Raw genomic sequence first — 11,593 nt, 5'->3', positions numbered from 1 at the left:
GTGGGACGGACAGGTAAGGGTGCTCCCCCCCCCCCCCGCATGTCCCCCTATATGGGAAAGCTGCAGCTTGAAAATAAGAGTGCTCTAATGGGGGAGGGTGTTTGAGCACTGATGAGAAGCATATGCTGTCTGCTTATGTGTAATTACCCCAATCACCCCCCCACTCAACCCACCCTCTCCTGCATCCAAGCCTCCGGAAAACCCTCATAGCCCCCAGTTTAGCCAGCGGAGGGCGGGGGGGATGGTGGGCTGCACTAACACCACACATTTTGTCTGTGTTTAATGTGCCCTGCCCTTGGGGACCTTGTAAACTTCCAAGATTGCAAAGAAGCCTGCAGTGGCTGACAAAGAGGGGTGACAGGGCTGTCAGTGTTTTACAATCACTCATGAGGGGCAGACGAGGACTTGAAAGCCTCCACTGTTGGAAAATAGATTTCAGAATGAGTTACAAATGTCATCAGCTTGACACACGTCTACAAGCCCTGTATCATTAGTCTCACCATGATACTTCAGAATGGTATTTGACAGTCGCAATAACAAGCACAGACACACAGACATAATGAGGCTCCACCCTACCTGATTAGGATCTCCTCTGTAGTAATTATAATGATAGGCTTGTGTTTATGGACAACAGCGTTCTATAGCTAAAACAATGCGTTCCCTGTGTATTGGTTAATGTTTACTGTTCCATCGATTGGCCCCAGAAGGCGTCAGGCCCTGACAGTCTCTTATCCATCATTCTGGGGTCTGCTCCTGGAGAAGTCGCCTGGTAGAAAATGCCGACCACAGCTGCAGAAAATGATTATTGTGAAGTCATTTGAACTTTGGCCAGATTGTAGCGATTTGTTTAAAGAAAACCTGAACATTGTATTTTTTTCAGCGCACCAATCTCTTGTACTGTGTGGTGTGCGTGTGATTGATATTCATGTCTTGCACAAAAGCTACAGGGCATCACTCTGGTCCTGATAAATTAGGCTCTGTGGCTTAGTAGGATTTTTTATGCTGCAGATGCCTTTTCTCTGTTTACAGACGTTGAACTGCTGAGAGGGAACAACTAAATCCTTTGTTCTGATATAGTTGTTTTGTTGAGTTCAAAGAAAAATGTTAGACTTAAACTTAACTTATTCGGTTGGGATGAATATTGTTAGGCATTAAAACGCATATCCTCTTGTATAGCAACCAGAACATCTCTTATTAAGCTGACTTGATTTGGGGTCTTTGATGATATACATCTCCAACCTTGCAGATATCGGCCCTGTGTCCATCACCACCGACCCAAAGAAGTTCCAGCAGGATCTGCAAGAGCTGTTTGTCCAGGTGGGAACCAGAACACATGAAATTATCATTCTATAGGACCGGGAACACTGTATAGTTCCACACAAATCCGAGCTATAGGTGTGTGCACTGTCGTTGCTTAAAGTGGGCCTAAGCAGCAGCAGCTACTGTGGCCACAAGGTATATTAATGTGGTAACATAGTGTAACTTAAGCACAATTGGAGAAGAAACATAAGGTCAGCAGACTGACTCAGGAATGTCAGTTACACAGCAATATGTATCTAAAGTTTGCCACAATAAGCCTCAGGTCACACCAGACCACGAAACCCCTGAACGGAGGAAAGGTGCTTTTTTTGCAATTCTACTTTGCATTTCTAAAAGACATATGCTCTTATTTCTACTTTCAAAAGTATGCTTAGGGTTGCTTTAACGAGAATTATGTTTTAAATCTATATAACGTTTGTCATAACCCATATCCCTGACACAGCTAAACTATGACAGTTGTTCATTTAGACTTTATTTCCTCCAGGAGTATTTGATCATGTGTGATTCTGTCACCTAGGGTGGGGGCGACTGCCCTGAGATGAGCATAGGAGCCATAAAGAAAGCCTTGGAGGTTTCCCTGCCTGGATCCTTCATCTACGTATTCACTGATGCCAGAGCCAAAGACTACCGCCTGAAAAGAGATGTTCTGCAGCTGGTGCAGCTCCGTCAGTCACAGGTACAGTGTTGTGAGGACATCACAGATCAGAGCTGGAGACATACACACTGCATCAAATGTCAAATAATAATGCCATCGCACAAATAACGCAGCTACCTCCCTGACCACAGCCACAGTATATGTATAAGAATGGCACAAAAAACATGCCTGCAAGCATTTCTATTCATCTTGTTTAACTCTCCAACAGTGGTTTAATGCTGTTTAGGTGATTTTGGCAGGAAAATGGTTAAATATAAAGCTTTAAATACATGGCCCACATAGTTCTGAGTGTCTTTACATTTATCACATGCTGTAACAAAAGGAATACAACAGCATGCTGTGACATATCTACATTTTAATGAAGTCCCCCCTGATGCTCAGTTGAGCAGGGGAAAGTTTCTTCAAAGCTACCCGTTCTTAGCCTCTACTTGAAGCTTGACAATGGGCATTAGCGTCACTTTGGAGCCAACTGAAAGCGAGTCTGTCGAAAGCAAACACTGAACAGTAGTAATCCTCTTAACTCGCCTGCCCCCTTCGTTTCCCAGGTGGTATTTGTGTTGACCGGGGACTGTGGGGACCGCTCTCAGCCCGGCTACAGGGCTTATGAGGAGATCGCTGCGACCTCCTCTGGACAGATCTTTCACCTGGACAAGCAGCAGGTCAACGAGGTGAGAGCATGACAGAGTACAAGACACCAAATTCTTATTAAACCTGTATATACATAATACATTATTTCTTACTTAAGTAGAATTTATTTTAGGAAATTAATATGAAAGGGGTTATATCGCCTAATAATGGAAACAAACCCTATTTGACCCACTGATGTAATAATAACGATTTCATTTAGAGTAATCAAATGATTCCAAAGCTGATATTAAACTTCCTGGTTATATGATATGGGTGAGTAACTCTTTTATATCGGAAGCAACATGTAACAGAAGCTCTGGCTGAGAAGCCAAAGACAGCAGGGCTCACTTCCCAGGCAGACGTAAAAGAAGCCAGAGTTTCCTCTGGAAGAGACACTGGTATCCTGCATGTCAGCACAGGAGACTGGGCAGCGCTGAGCCGGGGCCAACAGCTCCGTACTGGTGGCCCACTGAACCCCTGAACTCCGATGTGTTTGTGTCTATGTGCGGGTCTGTTTCCTGTCAAGTCATGATTGCATGTAGCTAAACATACAACGCCTGTGTGTGGGGCAGCTCGGTTCATTATCACTCCATAATCCTGCCAGCTGTTTAAAGAGTGTTTGAATGTCATTTTTGTGTTGCAGTATTAAGGGAATAGGAGACCTAATTCACTCTAGCCCTCACACCTCTCCCCCAGATGGCTTTGTGCTAAAGTAGCCTAAAGTAGTTTGACATGTTCTTGGTGTACTGTTACATGTAAACATGTGCATACTTAAGAACAAATTCTTCTTGGATCCAGACTGAATTACTGTATGTCCTTTTTAGACCTGTGTGATTATAGCTCTTGGGTGGCATGCTTTTACCAAATTAATGCAAATCCTTTAATCCTTAAAAACCTCAGAAGTACTAAAAATCTAACCAAAATATACCCTCTTAATAGCAGTTTAATAAAGTGCGGCCAAATCAAATATACAAAATCTTTTTGTGGTCTCCAGGGGGGAAGTGTGGAGGGAAAACAGACTGCTTATTTTACTCTCTAATCCCAGGATATGATCTGTCATGGCTTCCCTCCTTCCAACACAGCTGCCCAGTGGAGTTGGCTCCAAGTCCTCACACAACAGCTCATTGTCAGCTCTACGTATCGAGCTCTTTACGCTCTTTAAATTTGACTGGTTATGATCAACAAGAGGATAAGCTAACAAGAGCGTGGACAAGAAAGCCCCGCTAATGTGCTGTCAAACTTGGACCGCGAACTGTGCTCCTCATGGTAATGATGCCATCCTTAGTCATCAGTAGCCTGAAGCGCTGATCAGAAATTGAGGGCTGTAATGCTTTAGCTTCCAAATAATGTGTGCTGTGATGTCTGCTTGGAGACAGAAACAGAAAGAAGCATGTAATGAACACGCAGTTGCGCAGTGTAGAATATAGCCAGTTGTTTGTTTTCTTCCCAGCAAGCTGCACATACACTCAACTCAAGTGCCTTGAAGAGTCATTTATAACGTTGCCCTTATGTTTTCCTCATTACAGTAGTGAGTTAAGGGTCTGGTAATGGTTGTCAGACATAAAATGAAACCCAGGTAACATTTATCATCTTCCTGAGTGCGCTAAACAAAGGCTATCTATGTTGTAGCTGCCTCTCTCAAATACAGGCCACTTGTGACAGGCAAAGCCTCGGCAGGTGCGTCTAAACTCCGACTGAGAGGGAGCAGGGGCTCCATCTGGGACTGATTCGCTCTAATAACCTTGATTTGTAGCTGGGCATCATCCTGCAAATGTCGGCAGTTGTGGTTTTTAAACCTGGGTAAGGGCTGAGATGACCCCTGCCCACTGGGAGGTCCGGACTCAAGCTGTCGTGCTCAACCACAGCGCAGCCACTTGTTTCTTTCACAGGTAATGTACCTGGACGAGTAAGGGGGAATACTGCATCACCTCAGCCTTAGCTAACCCTTTTTTCTGGCCCATCTGTCATGCTTCTATGAATAGCAGAGGGGGGTCCTTCCTGTAACAGCCCTGTAAGCCCGTTCAACTGAGACACGCCGGATGAGGTTTCACAGGACTTAAGATCCTCTGCATTCCCAGTGGTTGAGACAGGGTGTGGCTGCAGAACTCAGCGTGCTCCTCCAGACCCACCATGACCCGGACAGCAAGTCATCCCATCTCTGCTCTCTATTTCCTTTTATCTCAGGTCTGAGGGCAGAGCAATGCCCACTCCTCCCTGCTCTCTTGCATAAGAAATAGACTCTATCCTGGGGCAGATATAGGTCACTTCTTAGCAGTTTCCTGCTCTGCTGGTGATGGCTGCACATGTGGCAGACATTACAGCTGTTTCCAGTTGTAAAATGGCGAGAGGAACCAGCTGCTGTCAGCACCCGGTGGACCTGATAGACAAAAAGCGGAGGCCTGATAATTGAATTATCAAAGGCTTTCCTTGTTTCAGTTTTGCTCGTTTTCGTAAACGTCTTAAAATGTGTTGCCGTTGGCTCTGTCTCCAAGAGCCCGGTGAAGAAATGTTTTCAGTTTGTTTCATTACAGGCACAGCTCAGCCATAATGCCTCTCCGTATGAGGTCAAAACAAATACTAGACAGCAGTCGCTTGTTAAGCATTTGGAGGACGGAACACTTTTGGTCCATTGTGGCCAGTGAAATGAGAGTCTGTGAAATATCAATGGGCTTTTCTGCTTCTGTTTTCATTTCAGAGAAAACAAAAGGAAAACTGTGTTCTTACTCCAATAATGATTATACCTATAAGCTTAGGCACCTGTCAAAACTGAAATTCTATACAGCTTCGGTGAAGAGCCACTGAGGGACATTATCATCTAAGTAATGATTGTTTTTGCCATTAAACATAATCAAACTGTCAACCATTATGTCAGACTTGGGGTAATCTTTGCTCTGCGTGTTGGAATAACTCATTTAAGAAGTGAGCCTCCTGCAATCCTAATGTGTCACTGTCTGACCTCATCTGGCTTTCTAAGCTTAACCAATTTCAACAGAAAAATGGAAAAGCAAACCAGCTGTTTCTGTCCATAAATGATCCTGCATATTAGTCAAGCTGATACTGTGGAATATACAGTTAAATTGTATTTCTAAAACAAAGGCGCCCCCCACACACACACACATCACCACCACTGCTTTCTATTCTGAGGAACAAGCCTTATGATTCATGAAAGCTGTGCTGCAGGAGGGGGACTGCTGCCTGACAGTCTTCTACTGTGAGAGACGCTCTTCTGGGAATACATGCTTGAGAGTGCAGAAAACTGTATGTTATCAGTTTGACAGTCGAGCTGTTTCACTTTTCCTTTGTTTAGGCAAAATCCCTCCGAGGAATACTTTTGCGATGAAAGAATAGTCCGAAGACAAAGAGCAGCCTGCTTCTAGGGCAGGGAAGGGGTTGCTGGGGGCTTTCAGGAAAAAGTCCACAATCGTGTCCTTCCTGTCCACGTCGTGTCTTTCTAAGTTGAGAGGTGATCCCTGACAGTTGACGGGTCCCAGCCTCATCCACCAACGAATGGGTCTCCTCCAGCGTGACATGTAGCTCTGTTACGGTTGTGTGATGGCGTATTTTCTCTTCCTGCCAGGTTTTAAAGTGGGTAGAGGAGACAGTTCAGGCCATGAAGGTCCACCTGCTGTCCTCCAATCATGACAGTTCCCAGGAGAATAAGTGGGAAGTGCCCTTTGACCCCAGCCTTCGAGAGGTCACCGTGTCACTCAGTGGACCAGCACCACAAATCGAGCTCAGAGATCCCTTCGGTAGACAACACATTGATGCTGTTTTATTTCCTGTCATATTAGTTAACAATACTTCCTGTCAAGACATTTTGCATTGGAAATTAACTGTTCTTGTGTTCTTTTGCTAGGTCGTATAGTTGGTGAAGAGCAGGGCCTTAAAGAGCTGCTGAACATTCCCAACTCCGCTCGTGTCGTCAACCTGAAGTTTCCCAGACCTGGGGCTTGGAATCTAAAGGTGCTGGGCTGGTGAATAATCTATAAATATGTCTCTCTGACTACTTTATTACAATAAGCTAATTGAATACCATTGCTTTCCTTCTAAAGGTGAGCTGCAACGGGCGTCATACTCTGAGGGTAACAGGAGTCAGCGATCTAGACTTCCGGGCCGGCTTTTCCAGCGTACCTGTTTCAGAGTTCAACCACACCAGAGAGAGGCCAATAAAAGGTGCATTTCTGTTAGCTTCTTGGGTCTTATGTGACTGAAAACACGTGCATGATGACCTCATGGCGATCTTTCTTTGTCTCTCAGGACTTCCAGCCCACGTTCTGCTGAAATGCACAGGCCTGACACCTCCAGGTCAGCTGAGCCATGTGGAGCTCGTGTCAGGCTCAGGCCGCTCCTTACGCACCATCCCCGTGCCTCTGCCCTCTGACCTCGGCCAACAAGGACTGTGGAGTCTCCCGGAGTTCCGCACCCCCTCCCAGAGCTTCTTCATCAAGGTAACGGGCAAAGACGAGGAGGGCTACCGCTTCCAGAGGCTGTCCAGTGTCTCCTACACCAACATCGTTCCAGGCAAGACAACCCCCTTCCTGCAGACACATCTCACCAAAGCCACTTCGCAGTGTCTCTCACACCTCATCAATCTCTCTAGTGACCTCTAACCTTTTGTTTCCTCCCTTGTGTAGATCCCCCAGTCGTGAGCATGCCGGATGTGGTGAAGGGCTTCTACATGCAGCCCGCTGTGATTGGCTGCTCGGTGGAGAGTGACATTCCCTACAGGCTGAGATTCACCAGAAATGGGATTATGCTGGGAGAGGAGAAGCTCTATCAGTGAGTCTTTTCTCTATTTGCTCAGCACTCTCCTAACATTTGGCTGGCCTTCCTTCAGAATGCTGAAGCTTTATGCGCCCATTAACCGCTGTAAAAAACACTAATTAGGTCACTCACTACTCTTACCAGTGAGCACGTCTGTAAAGCATTAGTACAGCTTGACTCCTATGTTTTATTGGCTCATCCGTCAGGAAACTGGTATACACAGTCAATTTTGTGAACATTACATATTCGATTGTGTCATCTTGAAAAATTAACAAAGCGCCTATTCTTTCTTGGTGTCGACGCTCTGCTTTGAATTACTTTCATGAAGCGAAGCTGACTTGTTGTGAAAACTATTCCCAGTGTGTGCGTGCCAGAGATACTAATTGAATGTGACGGAAAATAGGATCTTGTTGCTATTGTCGTACTCCAGCCAACGAACCAAGCGTGTCTTTGTATCAGGAATTCTGCCATAGCATCATGGGAGATTGCCCATGCATCAGCTGAGGATGAAGGCCTGTATGAGTGCATAGCGCAGAGCAGCGCTGGACAGGGACGCGCCTTAATGCAGTTAACTGTTAGAGGTATGTCACACACCCACACACAGACACAACGATGCAAGAACACACACCTTCTCAGTTTCTCCTCCATGCATCACAGTCACAGCAAGACTTTGAAATAAGTTCCAGCCATTTTTTAATCTCAGATTCATGGCTAAAAGTTCAACATGATACAAAGCTTGCCAGCACAAACATTTGTATTAAAGTAAACTATTTCTGCACTGTTTGTCCACCGCTGATAACACCAGTTTGATGTTTTGGTTGTGTTTCCTCTAAAACAGAGCCTCCTCCGGTGCTGAAGCCGGCGGTGAATGTGACTTCCTCTGTGGGAGGCGTGGCTGTGCTGTCCTGCCAGGTGGAAGGCTCCATGCGCCACAACTTGACCTGGTACCAAGCAGGGCGCGCCATCCGGGCCCGCGCTGGGAGGGTGAAGCTGCTGTCCGACTCCTCTCTGCAGATCAGCGGGGTGCGGACTCAGGATGCTGGGGAGTACCACTGTGTGGCCACCAACGCCCACGGAGACAGCAGAATCGCTGTGTGGCTTCTGGTCCCAGGTACAGTAGGACGATACCCTGCAGGTCATCTGCTTAAACACTTAACACACTGGGGGCTTCGTGGCTCCTCTCAGGCCCCCGTCATCTGTTTTCCATTATTGGCCTAGCCTCCTCGTAGTCCGATTGAGGCACTTCCTTGTCAGTAAATATTTCTCATCAGCCAGAATTGATGCGTGTTGAAAAGTGTGGCGTCTACTGTGGGCATTCGCTCAGATGTTTGTAATAAATTTCAAAATAAATGCGAAACTTTGCCTCACTACATTCCCCAAGTCATGAAGTCAGACATGGAGCACTGGTAATTGCATTGTAGCCCACATCATCAGGAGTTCACTGTTGTTAAACGTCTGATTGGGAAGTTATAAATGACATCATTCAGCGGTGAAAAGTCCCTGAGTCATCGTCAGCAATTTGCTTCTGTTTGACTCCAATTGCAGAGGCTCCTTCTGTGGTAGTTCACCCCCAGAGCCAGGCCTTCTCCCGAGGGGACGAGATCCGCCTTGTCTGCTCCGCGTCCGGCTCACCCCCTCCCCAGCTTTTCTGGAGCCATGGAAACATGTTCCTCACTAATCGGCCGAGGTAAGGGAACTCTCAGCCCACTCAACACCTCCGGCACTGAGGACTCCAAGAGTCATTACATTCCACTTTAACGACATGTGCGATTGCCACATCTTGTTTGTATCACTGCATAGATTTTATATCAACTGATGCAAAATGTAGTTTCAAAACCACAAGTACTTTATATGTCTGTGTAAAATACATATTTAAAGAAAAGATTCTCTCGTGATACCCAAGAATTGCAGGAAGGTTTAAAGTTGAATTAGATGAGTTTTCCATCTGCACATGTAATCAGAAAGAGTCAACAAACATGAATGCTGTCGATTGCATGATACAGGTTGAGTCTAAACCAATATGGAGTTCTGACCATAAGAGGGGCCCTCCCAGAGGATGCTGGGAACTACACATGTTTGGCAACCAATGAGGCTGGGACTGCCTCTCAGTCCGTGTCACTTACTTTTACAGGTAAGTCAAAATAACTCTACAGATGTCAGGTTGACGATGCCAATGTTAAGACACGCTGTTTTGGAGTCTTTAAATTTCTGCTCTGAGTAATCATTTCTGTTGGCATACATTTTTAGACTTCAAATACGGCAGCATTTTTTTTTGTCTGTGTTGACTATTCTTCTGCAGCATTCGTTTTCAATTAGTCTGAGTGACAGATATCCAGCGTGAGTTGTGCACCAGCTCTGAGTAGAACACAAGCGAGTGTGGCCACATGCTGCCCCATCTCACACAATAGGATATTTCTCTCACTGTGATCGCTGACAGTTGAAGGGCTAAAGTTTCCGCCATGGCATGTCAGTTAGTGGTTGACAGGAACCTCAACACTGATGGGCTGTGGCAGCCTATTCCTGGGGCATGCTGGTATTATATACACTTTTGTCTCTGAATGTCATTTTTAACAACATTGATCTGTCAAGGCAGCAAGAGGCTTGTAAGATAGATCATTTCATCCTTTCAGCTCAGCTGTCTGCCTGCTCAATAAGCATCTTTCCCTGCTTGTTGGCACAGAATATGTGTGATAAGTAGGCATAGTTTTATCAGTCTATTCTGCAGCCTTTACTGGTTTAATCCAACCGTATTTTACTATTTCCATTTATAGTAGCACTACATGCAAATCTGGTAAATGGCTATCAAATAAACATTCTCTCTCTGCTGCAGAGATGCCGAGAATAACAGTGGCACAGCAGGCCGTAGTTGTATCTGTTGGTGATGATGCAACACTGGAGTGTCAAGCAACAGGCATTCCCCCTCCTCTTGTCCACTGGTTCAAAGGTAAGTTAAGGTCAAAAACATAAAAGCGTGAACCTAAAAATGTCCAGTAAGAGACCAATGGGCCTTTTCTGCGTTTCCAGGTGAGCTGGAGGTGGGCTCGGCTCCTTTCGTTGAGCAGGATTTACACCGCGGAACCCTGCACATTCGAGGCGTGCAGGAGGACGACGCCGGTCAGTACAGCTGCGTAGCTAGCAGCTCTGCTGGAACCTCCACTGGCACTGTCAGTCTGGAGGTTGGAGGTGAGACCACACTCAAGTGTTCCACATGAAATGTGTTTTTCTCTTAAAATTGTACACAAAGGAAAATTCGCTCTTCCCTCCACAGCGGGCCCATTGTTCTCAGAGGCACCGTTTGACGTGACAGCCAGCGTAGGGGAGAACATCACCCTCCCCTGCGTTGCCCGAGGTTTCCCGCAACCGACAGTGACCTGGCACAGACAGGACGGCAGGCAGATTCTTACAAGGACAGACAGCCACAGTAGAACAATGCAGCTGGAGAATGGACATCTTCTAATCCAGAGTGAGTTTTCCATGAAACACTATCACAGCAAAGAGCTTTGGTCTGCAGTGCAGGCTAATACAGCTTCGTGGTTGCCTTGCACTGACTGGCATGACTGAAATTTTCTGAGTGATTATATATAGAAGAGGCGCAGCCTTTCATATTAAATTCAGCTAACATTTTCTTAAGAGAGGGGGGCAACAGGATGTCATTGCCATCTGTAGAGTTACAGTCTATAGATGGCTCTCAAAACATTAAATATCCATCCTGCTAAAAGCACTTCCTTTGCTTTGTGAAAGACATGCCTTAAGAAGTGACACATCACTTAAATGCTATTAATCATTCTGCAAGAGTAGGTGTTCCTCTGTCCACTTACTTCTCCTTCATTGTGAGATTTTATTGTCATGAGAGCAATTTAAATTGTGAACTGTGTAGGCCTTTGTATCTGCAATATGACTAATCTTGGCCACTGAGGGTGAACCCTTGAGCTCCTGAGACTAAATGTTTATAGTGTGCATAATATTATATTGGAGAGGACCGGACATATTTGCATGCTCTGCTTCCGTCACTGTTTCCATTTGTGGCTGCAGTCTGACCTAATTATCTCAATCTGTTGCAGATGGCTTTATTTTTTACCTGCCATTGTTTTAGAAAATGTCTCCATTCATATTGCGTCACACACAAACTCCACCGTCTCTCTCACCTCTGCTCCTCAATTTTTATCATTTATTTATAATTTTATTTTAATACTTAACATCTTGTTATCACCTTTTCAAACATCGGCC

The 11,593-nt window shown here is 45.6% G+C and overlaps 1 protein-coding gene across 1 annotated transcript in view; it reads left to right on the top strand.

Annotated features, from left to right (window-relative positions):
- Nucleotides 1-1,237: 1,237 nt before the first annotated feature.
- The window catches only part of hmcn2 (hemicentin 2), a 48,206-nt gene continuing 37,850 nt past the window's right edge, over nucleotides 1,238-11,593 (top strand). Inside the window, exons 1-15 of the mRNA XM_035658395.1 lie at nucleotides 1,238-1,317; nucleotides 1,838-1,996; nucleotides 2,521-2,643; nucleotides 6,180-6,351; nucleotides 6,459-6,565; nucleotides 6,655-6,775; nucleotides 6,860-7,123; nucleotides 7,237-7,381; nucleotides 7,826-7,947; nucleotides 8,205-8,477; nucleotides 8,912-9,053; nucleotides 9,370-9,497; nucleotides 10,197-10,310; nucleotides 10,391-10,549; nucleotides 10,635-10,829. Of these exons, the coding sequence (XP_035514288.1) occupies nucleotides 1,859-1,996; nucleotides 2,521-2,643; nucleotides 6,180-6,351; nucleotides 6,459-6,565; nucleotides 6,655-6,775; nucleotides 6,860-7,123; nucleotides 7,237-7,381; nucleotides 7,826-7,947; nucleotides 8,205-8,477; nucleotides 8,912-9,053; nucleotides 9,370-9,497; nucleotides 10,197-10,310; nucleotides 10,391-10,549; nucleotides 10,635-10,829 (2,203 nt within the window). The 5' untranslated portion in view covers nucleotides 1,238-1,317; nucleotides 1,838-1,858. The remainder of the gene's footprint in view (nucleotides 1,318-1,837; nucleotides 1,997-2,520; nucleotides 2,644-6,179; nucleotides 6,352-6,458; nucleotides 6,566-6,654; nucleotides 6,776-6,859; nucleotides 7,124-7,236; nucleotides 7,382-7,825; nucleotides 7,948-8,204; nucleotides 8,478-8,911; nucleotides 9,054-9,369; nucleotides 9,498-10,196; nucleotides 10,311-10,390; nucleotides 10,550-10,634; nucleotides 10,830-11,593) is intronic.

This window comes from Morone saxatilis, unplaced genomic scaffold, assembly GCF_004916995.1.
Source record: "Morone saxatilis isolate NCDOM2014 unplaced genomic scaffold, NCSU_SB_2.0 Contig16, whole genome shotgun sequence".
NCBI classification, from domain to species: Eukaryota; Metazoa; Chordata; class Actinopteri; family Moronidae; genus Morone; species Morone saxatilis.
The sequence above is the reverse complement of the archived record's forward strand: the minus strand, read 5'-3'. Positions and strand labels throughout refer to the sequence as shown.